We start from the raw sequence: 23,945 nt of genomic DNA, 5'->3' as shown, positions 1-23,945 counted from the left end.
GGGACACCCTGTATTATTCTTGAATTCTAAATCCTTATCAGAGAAATTTGATAAAGATATCTTCCTCCCATTCAACAACTTCCCTTCTTCTTCCAGGTGAGTTAATTTGGTGTGTGCAGGAGCTGTTCAGTTTGATGTAATCATAGTTCTCTCTTTTATCTCTAATTGCACCTCCTTCAGGTAGCTGTGAAAGCTATATGATCTACTTCTCTTCTAATTTTTTTTATAGTATGATCTTTAATATTAAGATTACACATCCATTTAGAATATATTGTGGAATATGCAGTAGTTTCAGGTATTGGTCCAAGTTTAATTTCTACCAGACTGCTTTCCAGTTTTCCCTGCAGCTTTTTACTAAGTAGGGAGTTTTCTGCTAAATAACTTTTGTTTGCTGGTTTATTGAACACTGGGTTATTGAGTTCCTGATTCTTCCTTGCCTAGTCTATCCAGAGCAGAATTTAAGCTAGGATTGATACTTGAATCCTGATGGTCTCCTCAGGATTGGCTGGATGACCTCTAAGGCCCTTCTAAGAAGAAATAAGAATCAAAAGAGAGTGTCAGGTATGATCCCGAAGAATTTGTGGCTTTGCTGGTATGTATTTGCAGACCTGAAGGGTGCTTGCCTAGATCTCAGAAAGACTTAGCATGTTATCATACAGCCTGATTTGAGACAATTCCAACCCTGTTCAGTAGGGGGAGCTTAATTCTTCTCTATTTACTCTCTAATTTCCTTGGTATGGTGTTGAAGTAGGAAAGCTACTTAGTGCCAATGGCAGGTATGAGACTAAAATTGTGATTTGGACACACATCCCCAACGAATTTTCATGTGAAAGTAGTGTCAGTGACATCATTCATAATTGAGGTGTTGATTTGGAAGCAAATGATTCTAAAACCTAGTGCTAGTTGGTAGAGAAAATGAAGTCCTGTGTGAGCAGAAAAGTCAAAGTTTGATAAGAGTTTAAAGTAGCAACAACCCCTTGTAGAACATACCTAATTTTCCTGTGTGGTGAGTCAATTCTTGTTGAGCCATCGATAGATGGTATAAAGACGTGCTTGCTTTACCCCTTTTAGATCTCCCCCCCATCTAAAATTGAAGTAAGAGAAAAGTTTTAAAAATAGATAATATTATAGTAGTCTCTACTAGCCTTGAAATGCCTGACATTAATGGAATTTATTTTATTGGAGACTTTTACTCCACTGGAGTTTAAGTTTCTCAAAGGTATGGAATGTTTCTTTTTTTTGTCTATATCTCCCCAGCACTTAGCAGCAATACCTTACACATGATAGGCACTGCATAAGTCTTTGGTAAACTGAAGTTTTTTGTTTGGAAATGTATTTTAGATCCATAGCTAGAGGGCATATTGTGACAGCTTTGGCCTAAATGCAAGATTGGTGATTTAACTCCAGGTCTGAGATAGTTGGTTACTGAAGGAAAAGTTTCAGGTCTTGATTTTGAGGCAGTAACTTGAAGTGCTGTCTATGCTTCATGTTTAGTATTACTGTGTAGCTGATATAAAGGCATTTCACAAACCTGGCCATTAGCCCTCATAGCAGAAGACAAAGTCATCCTCCAGGGAATAAAGTAGTCCAGACTGTGTCTTTCCTGTAGTTAATTATTGTTCCTTTGTCTCCTGCTTTTGCCATCAGAAGATAGGTTGAGCTTGAAGTTTATTCTGTTACAAGGTTAATTTTTTGCTGCTCTAATACCAGTAAATCAGATTTTAAAATTAGTTTACTTTGTACAGTACTTTTTTAAACTATTCTTCAAAACTAGGTATGACTACTGGATACAAGTTATATTCATTCAGTAAAGTACATAAATACAGAATGTTGTTATTTTCTTCCTGAAGTAATAGGATGGGGGGGGTGGTTTAGAGAATAATAATAATTTTTTAAAACTACATGATTATTGGAAATGAACTTTTATTTATATCAAGAAGGGCAGTTAACAGTGAAGCTTACCTAAAAGCCTGGAAAATGACCATGTGGTGCTCATTATTGTGTTAATTGCTAACTGGCTCCTTCCTGAACATTTATTTGTTTCTCTGGGGCTCTGGGGCTGGAGTAGAAGGTGTAAGAAAACTCCTGGTTTGGTAAGGTAAACCTTTTTCTTGTGGTTGTGTTTGGTGGGTGGCTCTCAAGGGAATCAGTTGTTTGGGCTGTGAGAGGGGTTGATTGAGTTTTTTATGCAAGGAGAACCTGGATTTTTTTCAAAGTAGATTTTCAGAAATGTTCCTTAATGTTCTTTACTGATTTTTGTTTGTTACTGATTTATGGTAGTGTTAAAGGTTTGTTTTTTTTTTAACTCATTTTTTGCCAAGATTACTGAACTAATTTCTCTTTCTTTCTTTCCAATAGTTTTGTTTTGTTAACTTTTTTCTTCCATCTCCAGGCCCCTTCTGCCCAGAAGCACAGACTTACTAGGGGCAGGGGTGTCGGGGGAGGTTTGGAAAGGGAAGCTAGTAAGTAATAGTGAGAACCATTTGGCTTTATTTATTTGTTTCTCTGTTGTGCCGGAGCAGGAATAGAAGGGGTTGGAAAACTGCTAGTGATTTGTAAGGTCATTTTTCTTGTGGTTGTGTTTGGTAGGTGCCCCCACAAAGGGAAGCTGACCAAGGGGCTGTGAACGGGGGTCGGCTTTAGCTTGCCATCCTTGACACTTGTGTAGTTGCAACTTTGTGAAGCATAGATATAGGATATCATATATGTTATGTGATAGCATATGTGATATATACATACACACACATATACATGCGTGTGTGTGTATAAAATAGTTGAAATAGTTGTAGGAACTGTAGCTGGAAAGGGAAAAGAAAATCTTTCAAGAAAACACTAAGTAGTCTGTCTGTCTTTTGGTACATGGTTCTGTTGCGGTCTGAGAAGTTGAGACCCCTCAAAGACTGAAGTACCGAACGGGGTCGTCTGGAATGAATTCACAGACTCAGGCGTTCTTTAAATCACAGTGGCAAAGATTTATTGTTACGCTTTTCGGAAGGCAAGGATTCTTAAGGAGCCTGCAAAAGACTGAGGATGGAGCTGGGGTTTATATGGAAAAGAGCATGGGAAAGGAATGTCAGGGGTACTGATTAGGTAATCCAAAGGTCCAGGTGTCTTTAGGAGCTATGGATGGGAAAGTACAGGGAGTATACCAGACAAGGAGGGAGATGACAGAAGTATGGATCTTGGGAGTCTGGCAGGAGGAAGACTCCTTGGGCCAGCCAAGGACAAAACTCCTTGGGCTGGGCAAGGCACACCTCTCCCTCTGTCTTGATGAGAGAATGCTCTGCAACAAGGGAAAGGTTTCTCACAAGACAGGAACTTACTAAGGAATTGGGAGGCTTCCAGAGACATGATCTGAGGGCTGGGGCCTGAGCAGCCCAGCACTCTCTCACCCAGCTTTGTGTAGCTGCACCAGGGAAAGAGATAAGGGTCGTGCTGGGACCCACGCATGAGTAACTTCTAGGTACAGTGTCCTTGGGCTGGGGAGTGGTTGTCAGAGACAGTGTTTCTGAGACTAGGGAGAAATTAGGGTCCAAGTGCAAGCACCCAAGCACCCCATCATTCCCCCCTTAAACAGATGGGACCCAAAAGCTTTTGGGGTGAGGAACAAAGGTCTCAGCTTCTGAAACTGCTTCCTGCTGGGACTGGGTGTAGAGCTGTCCCTGCCTTGCGGGGTCCCTCCATTCAAAGGGTTGGTGCTTTCGCCAGTGTACAGGACTTGGCCGATGCCAGGTCCAGGGGGTGATGGGTTGTGGTCTCAGACAGAGGTTGGTACCCAGCCTGAGCAGTCATCTGGAAGTGGAGGGCACTGAGCCTGGAGGAGACAAATCTGACAAGAAGATTAAGCAGACAAGGGCCAAAAAGAAGTAAAAAGAATATAATCAAGAGTGTATAAGAATAATAGTTAACATAGAAGGAAGCCAGGATCCCCAAGAAGAGGATGACCCTGGTGTATTAAGGTTTTCATGGATGTCTCACATCCAGGTGACTTTCTCTAGTCCTCCTGAGCTCCACCTGTTGAGAGTTGTTAATATACATACAGCAGGAGGTGTTTGCCAGGGAATCCAGAGGTTGCTGAATGTCCCCAAGACTATAAGCTGTGTCATTTGCCAATTGGTGAATTGTCCCGGTTAGGTTTGAAAGAATGAACTCATGTTGTAAATGTCCATACCAAGGCATGAGATAGTTTGTTCCCTTTTTAAGGTATCAGAGAACATTGTCCCAGAACCCATGCTTTACTCTTGTTAGGGTGGAGGGACTAGGTGTAGTAATATTGAAAATGGTCATGGGGGTGCCAAAAATCCATGGGAGCACACACCAAAATCCTTATAAGGTGTTAAACATTGGGTGGCTAGAACAACAGCCCGGGGGTTTTGCCAAATAGTGGCATTTTGCTTTACTTCTTCCCCAGAATCTTCACCACCTAGCCCACCCATCCCACAAAGGAAGGAATATTCCTTAGGGGCACAGATGGGGCCTGTTTGTAAAAGGTTCTGAGCATAGATGCCCCATGGATCAGTATGATTACATGCTAATATTCCAGGTAGAAGAGAAACTTTCAAAAGATCAACAGGAGTGTTATACCTCGAAGGGGGCTGTAGCATTGTGTGTCAACTAGGGAAAGAAAGTTAAATAGGGAGAGCCTTCTGGGAGAGTGGCAGGAGGAATTCGGTCATAGGTGCAAGTAGGGAGTGTTCCCTCAGAACAGGTGGTACAACTGGCAGAGGTAAAGTTCTGGGGACGCTCATCACTGTAGGCGTCCTTACAGGTTGTACAAGTCAAGAGACCAACAGAGACATTTACAGTCCCTCCCCTGACAGCGGTCTTTACCCATACAGTGGCCATAGAGCTTGTCTCCCAAGGGAGGGAATAATTCCCTATTGAGAAACAGGGTGTTGAGATGGAAAAAATTTCCCGTAAAGGAGCGGCCAGTACAAAAGGGGTGGCAAAGACCTCTGAGGTGGTTACATTAGGGAGGGGGTTTCTTGTAAAAACTGCCTTAAACAAAAGAGGTTCCTAGCTTTAACCTCACAACTGAACAGATGCTCAGTTTTGTTCCACAACCTTGTTTATCCTTCTCTAATTATACTTCAGAAATTGAATCTTTTACATATTATAAATTCAAACACTGATTTTATTCTTACTTAAGCCATGGGATGACTACACATATTATAAATTCAAACACTGATTTTACTCTTACTTAAGCCATGGGATGACTACAAATTCAGATCAAAACAGCAGTATCTCACATACTTACATTGTCCTCATGTCTTTTACTGACTACTTGCTCTGATCATAGAAATCTGCTATAAAAGGAAAAGGCAGGGACATGTGATATACCAAATATGACAAGATAGAATATCCTTAACTCTGTTTGAATTCATATAAGAGTCACAGTTCTCCAATCATACAGTATCAATTCCACATCCTAGCCAGACTCAGGAATAGTCAGGTGGGAAACATTCCTTCTCAAAGAAACATAATGGGGAAACTGAGCCAGGAGGATCCCATCCTAGATTGAGGCTAAGATTGTCCTCACAGCTTTTTCCCAAATGCAGACCTCCACCTGTTATCAGTACAGGATCACATTCCCTCTGAGTAGCTTGTGACATTTCTCTGAGATACTGATTTAATGCAGACAACTATACCCAAATTCAAACTCAAAACAAAATTGTTTATAGTCCCAAGAACCTTTTACCTGAAACAGTGAGTTTCACTAATCACAGCTTAAAGCCAGATACAGTTAATTTTACTCTCATGGAGATGCAATAAGCAATAAAAATTTACCAGTACTCACATACATAAGAGATTTCACTTAACATCTTTCCTTCTCAAATTTAAACTTGTCCTGGTATAAAAACCAGTCATTAGAAATCATTTCTATACTCTTGCAAATTCTCAGCAAGTTAAGTTCATTGTTTAGGAACTCCATAACCCAAACAAGTTATTTTCTCAGGGCAGATGACCTTGCCCACACAGATGGTTTCCAGGGACCTTAGCAAGTTTACAAAATAAGGGGAATTGTACCCCAGGGAGGGGCTGATCCTGGTGCCCCTGCTTGCCAACCCCTGTATCCCAAGGAAGACTGTTTTGAATGGGCAGAACCAAGCTGGATAAGGCTTTTACCCAATCCGCTCCTTTTCACATACGGTAATCAATTAACAGTTCTAGGTTTTAACCTTAAAACAGTAACTTCAAATAGCTTAGTTAACAATCTTACAACTTTCATAAGTGATAGTCAAATTGTTTTAACTATAAGCCCTTCTTTAATTACAGGTAAAGGTGGAAATACCTGGTTTTCTAAATGGCAGTTATAAAACATTTTAAGACAGGGTTAGCAGGGCTGACAAAATAACATAACTGGTTTTACACAATTTTTCCACCATCCTTTAGTTTCTTTAAATTCACATTTTAATAATATCCGAATTATGAAAAGCTGCTTGACATAACTCTACAAAAGTTTACCAATTTGAAACAATACTAGATGTTTAAAACTTAAAACAAACACATTACCAATCAGGTGACTCCAATTCTATTGAATGCATTTCCAAATTTCCTTACTGAGAAAATCAGGCATCTCTTTACCATTGGCATTGTATACTGGTCACATCTAATTAAGGAACTAATAATATTAGTAGTTAACATTTATAGTGTCTGCCCTCTGCCAGGCATTGTGTTAGGCACCTTCCAATCATGTGAGATAAACTGAGGTAATTTGCTTAATGTCACCCAGTTAACAAATTTCAGATCCATACATTTTCCCAATTTGCCTTAGTGCCAAACAGTATAATAAATTCTGACTTAAGCATTAAATTAAAAGCATCCCATTTCATTTAAAATATTACCAGAATGAATTCAATTACCTTTTGGTTGTGTTCGATACACAAAAACTTTTCTCTTTTACATGAGGCAGAAAAGATTAAGTGCTACCTCTCTTTTTGATCTGAGGGGAAAAGATTCCCCTTTTCTTTCTTGTTTTTCGCTCCACATTCAAAACTTGGCCAGAGTTAGAATGTAAAGAGAGAGAGAGAATTTTTTCCTCAACAATTCTCCAAAAGTTTCCAAATCTTTTATTCTCAAAGCCTCTGTTCACACTGTTCGTGCAAATAGCTTATGCTTTTCTTTCTACCCATACTTTTCTCATTCCTACATGCTTAAACTTTCTTGCCTTTCTTTCTACCTACTTATCCCTCTGATGGACTTTGATTAAAGTCCTTTTAAAACTGCACATATCTTATTTCTTTCTAATTCTGACCTAACACTTCAAGGATCCTTCTTGACTTGCCTTTTACCAATCATATAACCTAAATAATAAAGTATTTTTCTCTCTTTCTCTCTCCCAAGAGAGGCTGCTGTAATTAGGGAGGGAGAGGGGGAGAGAAAGAAAGCGGCTTTCCAAAGTCCAGCTTCAGCCTTGGGATGCTACTCTTGCTACCTGGCTGCAAAGGGTGTCAGATTACACACAGACAGTCACTCACACCACACAGACACAAACACAGAACAGATACTTGGTAATGACAGGGAGACTCCAAAAGCTCAGAGAAACTTGTCAGAAATCCCCTGTGCAAATCAGACATTTTTTTTCATGGTTCTCCAGATCTTATGGAGACCAGGCAAAATTTTCCTTAAGGTCTTGGAGACTGAGCTTTCTCCAGTTATGTAAAAGATAACCTAGGGGCAAATCTCAAGGTGTGGAGGGAGATTGGCCCATCCTCTTTGCCTATAAGCCTTAAAAAAAAGGACTTGCTCCTGTAGTCTAATCGCCTTGACCAGTGTCCTGGTGAGGGAGAAAAAACCCACAGATGAAGGTAAAGGCGAGGGTGGGGAGCATATTTCCAGATATGGAAGAGATGGCCAGTGCAAAGGCACAGAGATGGGAAATGAGGTGTTTGGTATAAGGAATAGAGAGAAGGCTAGTTTGGCTGGATTGCAGGAATGGAACCAATATCCAATGAAGCTGGTTGTGTTGGATTTTAAAAGTTAAACCGAGGAATCAATTCTTTATTTTAAAGGCAATGGAAAGCCATTGGAGTTGAGGGAGTAGAAGAATCACTTGGTCAGATCTTTGCTTAAGGAAGATTACTTTTAGCAGCAGGATATAGGATAGACTGGAGAGGTGCAAGACTTGTGTCAGGGAGACTTATGAGGAGACTATTGCCGTACTCTAGGTAAGAAGTGCTGGGGTCCTGAACTAAGGTAGTAGCTATGTGAGTGGAAAGAAGAGGTCGGATATGAGAAATACTGTGAAAGTAAAAATGCAAGATTTGGCAACTGTCTAGAACTATAGGGTGAGGGAGAGTGAAAAGTTGAGATTAATGTCAAAGTTACCAAGACTGAAGTATGGTGGTGTCTTCAACAGAAATAAGAAGTTTGGAAGTGGGAAGGGTTTAGGAGGAAAGGTAATGAGTTCAGTTTTGAGCATGTTGAGTTGAAGATGTCTCTGGAACATCCTGTTTGAAATATACAATAGGCAATTGTGGATGTGAGACTGAAGTTCACAGGAAAAACTATCTGGATATACAGTCTACAAGTCATCTGCATAGAGGTTACAATTAAATCAAACACAGCAAATAGGTTGAAAAGGATGAGAACTGAGAAAAGACCTTCAGATTAGACAATTAAGAGATCATTGATAATTTTGGAGAGGATACTTTTAGTTTAGTGATGAGGTCAGAAGACAGATTGAAAAAGATTAAGGATTGAGTGAGAGGAGAGAAAATAGGAGCAACTTTTTCCAAGAACTTTGGTTAAGAAAGAATGGAGAGTTATAGGATGATAGCTTGAGGGGATGGTGGAGTCTAGTGAAGGATGGATGACTTGGAAAAGTCTGAAGGCAGCAAGAAAGGAACTAGTAAATAGAAAGTGCAGATTCAGGAGAAAAGGATGATTGCATATGCATTTTGCTAAGGGAGATAGGAGGAGATGGGTTCAAGGGCACATGTAGAGATGTTGGCCCTGGCAAGGAAAAAAAAGGCCTACCTCTTTTAGCAGAGGAGAATGGGAAATTATGTCAAGGGGTTTTAAAATGAAAAGAAGAGGAAAAGAGGAAGATCATGTTGAATAGCTTCAATCCTCTCAGTAAAGTAAGAGGTGGGTCCTTAGCTGGGGGTGGAAAGAGGTAGAGTTGTGAAAGATCTGAGGAGGGAAGAGAAGGCTTGGAATATCTCCTGTGGGGAGTGAGATAAAGAATAAATTAGGGAGGAATAAAAGAACTATCTTGCTGAAGTGAGGCCCCAGTTGAGGTTGGATAATATAAAATTTTTTAAATTGTTTTTTAATTTGGTTTTCATCTTTTTTTAAATAAAGCATTTATTTGATAACATGAATTTGCAGTGTGCCCAGTTAGCATTATTATGAGATTTATTCCAGCTGTATTGACTAGCTAGTGAATAGGATTGGAAGACATAGATGGTCAGAGTAATCCAGGGCTGAAGTTTTGTAAATTGTAAGCTGGCTTCTCTATGACTGTGTCAGAGGCTTGATTTGAACCCAGTAACTATAAGCCCAGAACTTTCTCTACTGCTTCTACAAGGCAGCCTCTAAAAGGGCATTTTCTAATAATGAAATTCATCTGGAAGAATAAAAGATTAAGAATATCAAGAGAATTAATGAAAAAAAATGTGAAGGAAGATGGCCTTACCATAACAGATCTCAAATTTTATGAAGTTGTAATCATCAAAACAATCTGGTATTGGCTGAGAGATAGAGAGGTGGGTCAGTGAAATAGATTAGGTACATTATACACAGTAGGTGATAACTATAGTTTGATAAACACAAAGATCCCATCTCTTGGGGGACAAGAACTCACTGTTTGACAAAAACTTCTGGGAAAACTGGAAAGCAGTTTGGCAGAAACTAGGTATAGATCAACATCTCACACCATCTACCAAGATAAGGTCAAAATGGTTATAAGATTTAGACATAAAGGGTGATACTAAGAGCAAATTAAGGGGGTATGGAATAGTCTACCTGTGGATGAGGGAAGAATTTATGACCAAACAAGATAAGGAGCATTACAGAATATAAAATGGATAATTTTGACTACACTAAATTTAAAAGGTTTTGCACAAACAAAACCAGTGCAGCAAAGATTAAAAGGAAAGCAGAAAACTGGGGGTAAAATTTTATAGCAAGTTTCTCTGATAAAGGCCTAATTTCTCAAATATATAGAGAACTGAATCAAATTTATAAGAATATAAGTCATTCCCCAATTGATAAATGGTCAAAGGATATGAACAGGCAGCTTTCAGATAAAGAAATCAAAGCTATCTATAGTCATATGAAAAAATGATCTATATCACTATTGATTAGAGAATTGCAAATGAAGTGTACCACCTCATGCCTAATGGATTGACTAATGACAAAAGGAAAATGACAAGTGTTGGAGGGAATTTGAGAAAATTGGGACACTAATGCACTACTGGAGATATGAACTGATCCAGCCATTCTTTTGTGTGTGTGTATGGGGGGGGGCAATTGGGGTTAAGTGACTTGCACAGGGTCACACAGCTAGTAAGTGTTAAGTGTCTGAGGCCAGATTTGAACTCAGGTCCTCCTGATTCCAGGACCAGTGCTCTATCCACTGCGCCACCTAGCTGCCCCGATCCAACCATTTTTGAGAGCAATTTGGCCAAAGGGCTGTGCATACCTTTGACCCAGCAATACCACCAGTAAAAAAGAAAGAAAGGGAAGGAAAAGAACATATATATATACACATACAAAACTATATACCAAAAAAAAACCAACCTCTTTTTGTGGTGACAATTAGAAATTGAGGGGATGACTATCATTTGGGGAATGACTGAACAAGTTATGGTATGTGTTTGTGATGGAATACTATTATGCTATAAGAAATGACGAACAGGATGCTTTCAGAAAAACATGGGAAGACTTACATCAACTGATACAAAGTGATGTGAGCATAATCAGGAGAATATTGTACAAAGTAACAGCAATATTGTAGGATGAACAACTGTGAATGACTTCACTTTTCTCAATAATACAGAGACCTAAGACAGTTCCAAAGAACTTAGGATGAAAGATGCTATCCACTTTCATTGAAGGAATTGATAGTGTCTGAATGTGGATTGAAGCATACTGTTTTGTTGTTTTTTTTTTTACTTTTTTTATTCTGTTTTCTTTGACAACATGACTAATATGGAAATGTGTTTTGCATGACTGCACACGTTATAGGTTACAATCTATATCACATTACAATGGGAGGGAATTTGGAATTCAAAATTTTTTTCAATAAATAAGGGCGTTTTCACCTGCCCATTAATAATAGCCCATATTTCTATAGTGCTTTTTGATTTATAAGTACTACCTACTCCTTCTTCTACACCCTTGTAAAGAAACAGGCTCCAAGACAGGAGGTAACTTGTCCAAAGCCAGAGTAATAAGTGATAGAGCCTGGTCTTGTGCTGACTTCCAGTTTAGTGTTCTTTCTACAGCATTACAACGCCTTTCCAAAATGAGCAGTAAAAGACAAATGTGCACTAAATTCTCCTATTTCCTATTGCCTCCTTATCTTATCCATGTACTTATGGGAATTTGCTGGGGCAGCTAGGTGGTGCAGTGGATAGAGCACCAGCCCTGGAGTCAGGAGAACCTGAGTTCAAATCTGTCCTCAGACACATAATACTTCCCAGCTGTGTGACTCTGGGCAAGTCACTTAACCCCAATTGCCTCACTTAAAAAAAAAAAGGAATTTGCTGTCTTTTACATAAGATGACACTGTATAATTCAACAGTTACTAAGTGTCTACTATGTGTAAAGTTCTGTGTTAGTTGCTGAAGGGGCTATAAAAATGAGACATCCCTGCACAAGAACTTGCAGTCTGGTAAGGAAAGTAGGTACATGTAGCGCCAAAAATCTCCAAGTTAGGGGCTTCAGAGGCCACATAGTGCAATGCAGATCAGAAGAAGAGTCCTTGCAGTAGCATATTTGACAAGTAGTCATCCAGTTTTTGCTTTAACAGCTCTAGTAAGGAAGGAATCCACTATTTCTGGAGGAAGCCCCGTTCCACTTTAGGACAGCTCTAATTATAAGGAAGTTTTTCTTTAAGTCAAGCCTAAATTTCCACTCTGACCTATGCCTTATTCCTAGTTCAGCCCTTTAGGGCCAAACAGAACAAATCTTTTCTCTTTTCCATATGATAGTTGTTCAGTTATTTAAAGACTGTTATTGTGGCCCCTAAATCCTCTTTTATTCAAATTAAATACCCTTAGTTTCTTCACTGCTCTCATATGGTACATCTTGAAGCCCGTTACTATTGTTGTGGCCTTCCCCTATCCAGCAGAATTCCAGCTTCAAATTCAATACAGGTGGTGTGACCATGGCAGGGTACAGTGGAGCCATTAACTCCTTAGTCCTGGACGCTGTGCCTCTCAAGATTAGAGTCACTTTTTTGACTGCCATATCACAGTGTTGATTCATATTGACCTGTGATCCACTAAAATTCCCAAATCTTTATCAAACTACTCTCAAGCCACTTTTCATCTTTTACCTATTTGATTTTTTAAAACCACAGTGTAAGACTTCATTTATCTCTATTAAATTTCATTTTATCAGACTTGGACTAACAAATCTAATATCAAGATCATTTTGGATACTGACTCTCCAATTCAAATGTTTTTGCTAATCCATCTTTATGTCATCTGTAGATTTGACAAGCCTGTGATCTATATCTAAATTGTAATGAAAAAATGTTAAACACCACAGGGCCAGGCATAGGCTTGTGCCAGGGGCCCTTCACTAGAGAACTTCAAGCTGACATCAAACTATTCATCACTTCTTGAGGCCCTGACATTGAAGTCTATCAGAATCTACCTCATTGTATTATTTTCTAGCTATCTTGCCTACATGAGATAACATGAGATTCTGTTAAATGCTTTGCTAAAATCTGGGTAAACTATATTGATGGCACTCCTCTGGTCTGCCAGTAGTAACTAATAAGGTTTTTTGATGGTGATGATAATAATAACCAGCATTATATGGCACTTTGAAGTTTGCAAAACACTCTACATATGTTATCTCTTGTGATCCTCACAACAACCTGGTAGGTACTCTTATTATCCTCACTTTTTAAGAGGAAAGTGAGGCCAAGAGAGGTTAAGTGATTTGTGCAGGGTCACATAGCTCAGAAGTGTCTACAGCCAAATTTGAATTTGAGTCTCTGTCTCTAAGTCCATCAGTCTATCCACTGTGTCTCCTAGTTGTTGGCATCACTTCCTTTCCTAGTATTTCTTTAACCAAGTCTTTAATATACATTCTGTGATTTTTCCAGCAATTGAAGTGAAACTCACTGGCCTATAGTCTGCTGACTCTATTGTCTTTTAAAAATTGGGACATTTGTCCATATCCAACCCTGAGATGTCTCTGCTCTACAGACTTTAAAGAATCACTGGCAATGGTTCAGCAATTACATCTGCCAATTCTTTCATTACCCTAGAATGTAGTTTATATGGGCCAGGTGACTTCAACTTCTTAAGGTCAGTTAGGTGTTCTGTTATATTTCATGTATGAACTCCTTGTTATTTTTCTGTCCTTTGAAATACAAAGACTGTTCTACTTGGCAGAGAAAATAGAATCAAAATAAGAGTTGATCAGCTCTTCTGTCTGTAGTCCTTTGTGATCGTTCTATTCACCCCAAATAACAGTCCCATACCTTCTTTGATCCTCTTTTTTCCAGTGTTGCTAGGCAAATAGCTGTATTCATCTTTCATTATTTGCCCTTTCTTCCATCTTATGTACATGTCTTCTAAAAATCTGAATTGGTTCATGAGTTTCCTATTCACATTTATCTTTCTTTAGACAATTTATCCTCATTTGAATTGCTGTGTTGTTGTTTGGTTTGGTTTTTTTTTTTTTTCAGAATTTCAATTTTGAAAGCTTTTAATTTCTCCTGGGATGACTCCTACGTAATTTTAGACTGTGAGATCCTACCAGTCCTTTCTCTGAACCCTTTGAAATCTGATTTCCAAAAGTCTTAGGTTCGTGTCAGATACAGCATTGCCCTGCCTTTTTCTTCTTCACTATCATAAATCCCAAGATGGATTGATCAACTTGTCTCCATGATTACGTTATTTCCAGCCCAGTGACCTGTTTATTTTTATGTTGCTAAGTATCGCACCCAAATAGCAGTTCTTATTAGTTCTTCAACCTTTTGATGGATGAAGTTATAATTAAGGCAAATCAACAAATTATTAGCTGCTTTGCTTTTGGCAGAGAAGGATTTCCAACAGATGTCTGTATAATTGAAGTATCCCATCAGGGCCATTAAAGCGTTAGTGCCAGGATTTTGATTTGTTTTTGAAACTCCTGGTATATATATAAATAACTATTATATAAAACAGAACATAAGTATATTAGATGCTGCTACTTCATATGTAAAAGGATTAGACTCATTCTGCTTGGCCCCAGGGAACAGACCTAGCACCAATGGGTGAAAAATTACAGAGAAGCTATTTTTGTCCCAACATAAGGAAAAATTTCTTAACAATCAGAATTTCTAAACAAAAGATTGAGATTCCTTGGAGATAGAGAATTCCTTGTCAAGAGTGGTCTTCGTATGAAAGCTCGATGACCACTTGTTGGGGAAATCAAAGACAAGAATTAATGTTTCATGTAGGACTGGACTAGGCCTTTAATGACCCTTCTAATCTAAGCTGCTTTGACTCTGTGCCCAATCTCAGCAGAATGTGGGCTTTGGAGGTTTTTTTTTTGTTTTGTTTTGTTTTTAGTGTTAATAGATAGAGTTCTCACATTCTCTTGCATAATTCATCCCTATTGTGGTCAAGGACATATATGTGCAAAACAGGTAAAATAGTGGTGTAGTTTGTGGCTGTGAAACAGAGGGTAGTGTAGTGGCCCTTACAGATTTGAAGCACAGTTGTTTCTAATCAATTGTTAAATAATCACAGATGTGAATGTTCGTGATATTGTTACTGACAGTGATTACTGTCCATGTGCTTAAATGGTTGTTCGAAAAGATAAATGCTTGACCAACAATCCTTTCTAAATTGTATGCCCACAAGTAATATTTTTTAAACTCTCATCTTCTTAGCTCCAAGGCCTTGGGAAGCAAACAATACTAATACTAATCCTGTTATATTCTGTGTTGGGGTTTTACAAAGTACTTTCCTCATAATACCCTTTTGAGGTAGGCATTGCAAGAATTATGAAAAATCACTTTGGAAAACCTTGTAGGTTTAAAAAAAAAAAAAAACTGTTGTTTCTAAGAAATCACTATTTGGACCAGACTCAACCTTCTTTTTCCATGGAGGAAAATCAGATTCTCAGGTGGGCCACCCCTTGTAAATTAGAAAGAAAAACAACAAAAAAGAGTGCTTCATTTCCTGACTTTGATTCCGTGTTTAACTATTAGGTCATCTTAATAGATAAAGACCAGACTCATTGGACTGATATTCGAGACCTATTTTTTCATCTCCCATTGCTTTCTAAAGCCTACATACCCTAGACTCTTGCCAAAACTTCCACTAGATGATCTCTGAGCTCCTTTGCAGCTCTGCTATTTTACAATCCTATTTGCTCTTCACATTCTCTATGATTACAATATCCTTTTCCCATCCCTTTCCACCTGTTGAAGTCCTACACATTCTCTAAGGTCCATTCAATCAATTTTCATTTATTAAACATGTACTGCATAAATATACCAGACACTGGAAAAGACAAAAAGAGGCCTTTCCCTCAAGTAGCTCACATTCTAATGGAAGAGACACAAATGAAGATAACTAAGTACAAATAAGATATGTACACAGTACATTCCAGTGGGAAAGGCATTAGTAGGTGGGAGGCCTGGGAAGAGGGCTCCTACAGAAAGCAAGATTGGAGAGAAGTCTTCAAGGAAGCCAGGGGGACCCAAGCAAGCAATGAAAAGGGAGAGCATTCCAAGAACGGGACAGACAGCACAAAGGTGCAGAGGCAGGAAATGAGGTTTTGTGTGCAAGGAACAAGTAGGCCGGTGCAGCTGGATCATAGAGTTTGTGAGGGGAAATAAAGTACTTGGAATAGAGGAAATGGCCAGGTTGTGAAGGGCATTAAATGCCAAAGAGGACTTTTTTTTATTTGATCCTGAAGTAACAGGGAGCCACTAGAGTTCATTAAAGGTTGCCATGGTCAGGGGTACATTTGGGATTGGAGGGAGGAAAGACACGATGCAGAGACCAATAAGAGGTTTATTTGGGCATCTAGGTGGCACAGTGGATGGAGCTCCAACCTTGGAGTCAGGAGGACCCAAGTTCAAATCTGACCTCAGACACTTGACACTTACTAACTGTGTGACCCTGGGCAAGTCACTTAACCCTGAATTGCCTCACCAAAAAGCAAAAAAAAAAAAAAAAAAGAGGTTTATTACAAGCAGGAAGATCAATTAAGAGGCTACTGCAGTTGTTCAAAGGTGACAAGGGCCTGAACTTGGTGGTTGCTGTGTGAATGGAGAGAAGGGGACATATAGGAGGAATGTTGTGAAGGTAGAAACAAGATAAGGCAACAGATTGGATATGTAGGTGAGTAAGAATGAGGATTTAAATGACACTAGTTGCAAGCCTGAGAAAATGGGAGAGTAGTGCTGCCCTCAATAGTAATAGAAAAAAGAAATGAAGAAAAAAGTAAAAATAAATAAAATTTTAAATGGTGAACCCCCAGGATTGGGGGATCCCAGGTTTCCTAAGGAAGGGCAAATAGCTCAGATTGCAAATGGAGCTAATCAGGGTAGGATCTAGCCTGTGAGTAATCCCCTTACTTTCAGCTCAGGAAAATTAGGGAGACCCAGTCTTTAAAAAAAATTTTTAACAGTGTTAGAAATGAACAGTTTTGATCACAAAATTAAAGTTTTTGCACAAATAAAACCAGTGCAGCAAAATTAAGAGAAGCATAAAAATGGGGGAAAAAATCTTTGCAATGGGTTTGTCTGATAAAGTCTTATTTCTAAGATATATAGAGAATTTATTCACATTTATAGGAGTAATAGCTTGTCTTCAATTGATATTCAAAGACTATGAACAGGCAGTTTTCAGAGGAAGAAATCCAAGCTCTCAACAACCAAATGAAAAAGTGTTCTAAATCATTAATAATTTTAAATATATCTATGTATATAGATATATTTATTTAGCTGTGTAACCCTGGGCAAGTCACTTAACCCCAATTGCCTCACCAAAAAAATATATATTTTTAGTTTTCAACATTCACTTTTATAAGATTTTGAGTTTTAAATTTTCTCCCCCTCCTTCCCTTCCCCCCTTCCAAGATGACACGCAATCTGATATAAGCTATACATGTATAATCATATTAAACATATTTCCACATTAGTCATGCTGTAAAGAAGAATTAGCACCAAAGGGGAAAACCGCAAGAAAGAAAAAAGCAAAAAAAATCATATGCTTCGATCTACGTTCAAACTCCATAGTTCTGTCTCTGGATGTGGATAGCATTTTCCATCATGAGTTTTGGAATTATCTTAGATCATTGTATTGCTTAGAAGAACTAAGTCTATCAAAGTTGGTCATCGAACATAAATCATTAATAATTAGAGAAATGTACATCATCTAGATTCTATCAGATTGGCAAAGTTGACAAAAAAGGAAAATGACAAATTTTTAGGGGATGTGGTGAAACATGTACATGATGTATTGTAGGTGAAAATATGAACTGGGTCAGCCATTCTGGAAAACAATTTGGAACTGTGCCCCAAAAGCTATTAAACTGCACATACCTTTTGACCCAGAAATACCACTACTAAGTCTATAAACTTCAAAAAGATAGTAGCTAGCATCTATATAGTATGTTAAGGTTGCAAAGTACTTTATGAATATCTCATTTGATCCTTGCAACAACCCTGGGAGATAGGTACTATTTTTATCCCCATTTTACAAATAAGGAAACTGAGAACAGGAGAGGTTAAGTGACTTGCCCAGAATTACACAGCTAGGGAATTTGAATTGAGGTCTTCCTGACCATTATCCACTGTGCCACCTTACTGTTTCTGATCAAAGAGGAAAAGTACCCATATATACAAAAATATTTATAGCACCTCTTTTTATGGTGGTAAAGGATTGGAAACTAAGGGGGTGCCCGTCAATTAGGGAACTATTGAACATGTTATGGCATATCAATGTGATAGAATACTTTGTGCTAGGGGCAGCTAGGTGGCACAATGGATAGAGCTCCAGACTTGGAGTTAGTAGTACCTGAGTTCAAATACAGCCTGAGACACTTGACACTTACTAGCCATGTGACCCTGGGCAAATCACTTGACCCCGATTGCCTCACCAAAAAAAAAAATAAAATAAAAAGCCAAAAAAATAAAAAGAATACTATTGTGCTACAAGAAATAATGAAGGAGATGGTTTCAGAGAAACCTCGATTAGAAAGACTTGTATGAATTTGATCTCCTCTACTAGAACTTAAGCTCAATGAAGTTAGGGATAAAAGCATGACCTATCTTCCATGTAGGAGGCAGTGTTGAATACATGAGTGAACTGCAAAACAGAAACATTTTTTGTGATCAGAACAAATTCCTTGAAACATTTTAAACCAAGGAAAATCCGTATTATATGTACTTACCCAGATCACACAAGTCACAACCTTTCTCAGCTTCTGTTTCTTCTCAGTCTCCTTTCAACTCAAAATCTGTGATCCTTTGGTATGATCGTTTCTTACTTATTGGAACATAGCTAAAGATCAGCTTTTGAAAAGATGAAAATGATAGGCATTTTGCTTTGTTTTTAAACTATTTAGGTAAACAGATTTCATGGAATTTTGTTCTTATGCGCAGCCCTGCTCTTTCTATTAGCATTCTCCCCCACCCCCACAAGATGCATAGAATCCTGTTTCAAAGTCAAAGTCTAATCTACAGGAAATAGGAGTCAAAAATTATAGCCCCTACCTACTCTAGGGAAATTCCAAACAAACCTCCTGTGAGTCTTGGAACTCACTTGTTAGGAAAAGGGAAGGCCTAGGGAAGAAAAGTTCAAGATCATTTATAATTCAATCATTGTAACTGCTCAAGACAGTTCTTTCTACAGCTAAAAGGTCAAATTGAGGATAGATAAACAGGAATTCTCCTTAGCATGTGAGATTTATAAGTGCATTTCTCTCAGGAAGGCAACTGAGTAACTTATTTTTCTCTATCTCTGGGGACACTGGTGTTTTTCCCATCCCAGTTTCTAGTATGAATTGAAATGAACATTGAATAGTATTCTGAATGTAATATTGAAAAAACTTTTAGCTACATATAATAATTCACATTCCCATAATGTTTTAAAGTTACAAAATTCATAACAGTCCTTTGAAGTGCATAGTTCAAATATTATTTCCATTTTTCAGATGAAGAAACTGATGCCTGGAGAAGTGAAAGGACATGTTCAAGGTCACGTGACTAGATAGGGGCAGAGCTAGGACTTGAACCCAGGTCTCTTGATTCATAGTCTATTGCTTTTCCCACTACACCACACTGTCTGTTCTGAGCGATCCCAGACAAGTTTTGAGGTCAAAGTTGTTCAGTTGCTTAAGTAGGATGTTAATAAATTGCTACTGAAATATAGGCATAGGCATCCTATGGGTATTTGAGAAAATAATAATCCTTCCCAGAGTACTATCTGCTAGGATAGAAATGGAATGTTTATATTTATGAAATTTAGTATATACTTTAGCTTTTCACCAGGGAACATGTCCACCTCCTAACAAATCAACTCAGTAGATATTTGTTAAGCACCTATTATGTGCAGGGCCCTGTGCTACAAATACTCCTACAGGAACTAGAAAACCTCTTTGTCCAGCATGTCTGCCTTCCATGTACTGATATTTCTTTCTGATCACATCTTACCATTTAAATTTGGAACTTTCTCATCTTCTTGGTTGTGTTCCCTCACCCTCCCTTCCTCTATTTCTCTTTGAACCCCCCTCATTGCTCTTTGGATGGACTCTGATGTTGAAGAAGTCATAAAAATTCTTTGATTGATTTTTCTTGGTTTTGAAATAGAAGTATGAACCATGCACTGTACCACAGCTGTCTCATAGAGTAGTGAATTAAATATTCCTCAAAATCTGCTAAAGTAACTAGGGCGTGTTGGCCATGGCAACAACCAGTGTAGTTAATTCCCCAGATTCCTTGTCAGGTGTAATTTTCACATGGAAATATGTCAGTATTCCTACATGTTTTACCTGTGCAGTAGCCCTCTGGAGAGTAGAGCATCACCAAACGCTGTTGGAGAAGTCTAAAGGGACCACACCTACAAAAGTTGGTCAATTCTGCCAAGTGTTGATTTCCCCAGCATGATATTACCTCTCTAAGATGGATGATCCCCTTTAGTCCTTATCCTGGAGTTATTTCAAGATTTTAAATTGATCAGAACCTAGCTGCAAGCTGTCACTTCTACTATTAGCTTAAATATAAGTTTTCCAGGAACCCTAATAATCTCTAGTACTCAGAAAAGGCTCTTGGATAGAGTTTAATTTTAAGACTCTAGACATCTCATGCTTCCCTTTGACTTTCATAATTATTGTTTCACTTTGGAAGCTATTTTTTTTTTCCTCATGACTTTGAGAGAAGGATCTGAGTTTTGCTCTGTTTTCTTTTTCAGGATTCCCATCATGGTGCTCAAGGTCTTCTTCCCTTCTTGCTGTTGCGCAGCAGACAGTGGCCTTTTGATTGGCCGCTGGATCCCAGAACAGAACTCTGCAGTTATCTTAGCTGTTGTCCACTTCCCTTTCATCCCTTTCCAAGTAAAGCAGTATCTCTCTGAAGTACAGAAGGTCAGCCAGGTAGAAATTGTCGTGCTGGGCACTTGGTGTAACAACAAGCAGGAGAAGGAAGAGAGCCTGGGCAAATTCTTAGAAGACCTGGGCACCATTTTTTCTCATGAGCCTTGGCTCCAGCTTAGCAAAGAGAAAGGAAGTAAGTTCTGGACCTGCCATACACTTGCCAGACAAGCTGGCACCCCCAAAGAAGATCAGATCATTTTAATCTATTATGACCAGCGCAAAGCCATGCTGTCCCAATTGCATCCCCCCGAGATATCTCTGGATAACCAGCCAGGGGTCATCACTGCTCCCGATGCTTCAAAACTTGCAGCTGTGTTTGACACAGTGGCCAAAAGTGAGGTGCTATTCCTGACAGACAGGTACGACGATGGGCCCATCAAACTGAGCCACTGGCAGTCGGAGGGTGTGGAGGCCAGCATCATTGTGGAACTGGCAAAGCAGGCATCTGTGCCCGTGTGCATGCTGCTGACGTTCTTGCTTTCCTTTGTCTCTGGTCTTTGTAGGAGCAGGTAGGTAACTCTAATTGTTTCCCCTTTATCGTCCTTGCACTAGGTTTGTGAGGCACCAGAATACAGTAAATGAACAGATGTTGGTCAAAATATATGATTAGACTCCGGCACGTGTCTTATGATGCTAATATTAAGATATGTCTTCTATATGAAGAAGAAAGGGCATATGCCAGAGAGGCAGATGATAACATAAGACTTGGCTCATGGTGGAGTTATATCATGTAGTTCTGTGGTAACGGAGCAACCGTGGAATGGCACTGGGTGGCAGTGAAAAGGGCCCTAGATGTAGAAGACTAGAGCTTAAGTCCCAGAGCTGCAGGGTGCTCACTGTCTCTGTGACCATGGACATCTTGCTTTTGATTCCCTCCTCTGTAAGATAGTGACAATAATATTTGTACTAACTATTTCACAAGGTTATGGTGAAAATCATATTAAATAAGATGTGCATGCTCTATGCATAGTGGATGCTTAATAAATGCTTCTTCATTCATATAAGAATAAATTTTCAGCAGGCATAGTAGCTTATGATCATAGTAATGAAATGGAAAGGATGAGAGGTCATGTACTCTACTGCCAAAAGCAAGTGGAGAAGGGATCTAGATGGAAGTTGCCTCACTGGCTACATGGTATTACAATAAACAGGAGAAGGGGAAGAACCTTCACTAAACCCTTCATTTTACAAATGGGGAAACTGAAGCACAGAGTCATTAAGTGATTTGCCAAGATCAGGAAACTAGCTGGGAGCAGGGCCAGGACTAAAGTCTTCTGAGCCCTAGTCTAGTGCTCTTATCACTATACTTTTCTTCCAGAGCTTAGGCCTAACTCGTTTCCAAAGCACCATATCAAATGATGGTTTTAAGTTTAATACAATTTAGATATTTTGGGGGTGTTCCCTAAACTTGTCTATTTCTTGTATAGTAAAAATGTCTTCTGTGCATTACTGTAGTCTAAAACCACACTGGGATTCTGGACTGTAAAATTGATAGTGTGATATAATAGGCAATCTGGAAGCACAGGATTTCCTGAACATATATGCATGTGTGTATATGTATGTACCGATGTGTGTGCACTCACACAAACCAGGATGATTAAGGAGTGAGGTAACATCTCATGTATGCCTGGCAGTGACTGACTGATCATCTTTGTAAGTAGAGTGGTATTGAATACTTACAGAATTAGGCATTGAAAGTATATTCAACATGTCTCTTTCTCTAGGAGCTTCTAATTTAAGATGACTTAAAGTATGTGCCAAATACAGTGACTACATCAACAAATGCATACTGCTTGGCATTAATACATGTTGATAACTTCAGTGAGCCAGGCCTCTTAGGAAGAATCTTAAGGGAAAAGTACTATGGAGAACTTACTCTCTTACTATTTCCCATTTGGGAACTGGAGTTTGACTTTCTTGCTGTTAGAGGTGAATTTGACTTTTGTTTGTGTGGTCAACACCCATTTGTGAATATGTTTTCTCAGAGCATGCTCCTTTCTTTTATAGGGATAATCCTTTTTCATCAATCAACACACTTTTTTAAGCACGTGTTATATGTACTATGGCTTAGTACTTAGATCTCTTAGGGTAGATATAGGGATGATTAATGCATAGCCTTTACCTTTAAGGAGCTTGCAATGTTGTGTGGGGAGGAGGGAGGATAAAGTGTATATACATACATATACCTATTCATGTGTGTTCATATATATATATGCATATTTTAGATATACACATACATACATATACCTATGTGTGTGTGTGTGTGTGTGTGTGTGTGTGTAAATGCAAATGAAAATAATAGCAAGCACATCAGAGGATTTTAAGGTACTCTAGTACTCTGAAATCAGAGGGAAAGATGGCTTCTGGCTGAGAAGCTCAGAGGAGGTTTCCTGGAGCATACAGCATTTAAGTTGGGCCTTCAAGGATGGGTAGGATGTCAGCAGGCAGATTTGGAGAAGGCATTTCAGGAATAGGGTATGAGGCCCAAAGGTCAGAGGTAAGGAGGTGAAGCATATGTCTGGGAGATAGTGATTATGATACTTTGGCTGGAGTGTAGAGTATACAAAGGAGAGGGAGTAGCATGAAAAGTCTAGAAAGGCAAGTTGGAGCCAGACTCTGGCAGAAGGACAACAGATAATTCTGTCCTTATTTTACCTTTCTTCTGCTAACATCTTCTTATTGTCTTCTTATACCCAAAGTAGGATTTCCCAAGCAATCAAAAGGAATCATTTTAACATTGCATACAGGAAACACAACAAAAGATGTTGAGAATAAAACTGGAGAAGAAAATTCAGGATGAATACTCACATACACATATACATGCATGCATATATATATGTATATATACACACATACATACACATGTATATATGTATTTGTGTGTGTGTATATATGTGTATATATGTGTGTATATGTGTGTGTGTGTGTGTATATATATATATATACACATGTATAGATAGATAGATTGATTGATTTTAAATACCCTCCTGATAATGAGAACTATCACCTTAGGGGAAGAACTTTCCCTAGGGGAGTTACAGAAGCAGCTTTCATTGGAACATTTTTATCAAGGGGGAGTCAAAAGGTCCAGGAAGACGTACTATAGATAGTTTCCCACACAAAAAAAGACCTTGGGTATAGGACTGAGTAAATTTTAGAGT

General features: G+C 38.8%; 1 protein-coding gene across 1 annotated transcript in view; it reads left to right on the top strand.

The window, feature by feature from the left end:
• PIGQ (phosphatidylinositol glycan anchor biosynthesis class Q) overlaps positions 1–23,945 on the top strand; it is a 64,450-nt gene that overhangs the window by 3,412 nt on the left and 37,093 nt on the right. The window contains 1 exon segment of the mRNA XM_027862892.1: positions 20,604–21,293. Within this exon segment, the coding sequence (XP_027718693.1) occupies positions 20,604–21,293 (690 nt within the window).

The sequence above is a fragment of the Vombatus ursinus genome, unplaced genomic scaffold (genome assembly GCF_900497805.2).
Source record: "Vombatus ursinus unplaced genomic scaffold, bare-nosed wombat genome assembly UNPS02014770.1, whole genome shotgun sequence".
Taxonomy (NCBI): Eukaryota; Metazoa; Chordata; class Mammalia; order Diprotodontia; family Vombatidae; genus Vombatus; species Vombatus ursinus.
This window is presented reverse-complemented; position numbering and strand designations above follow the sequence as displayed.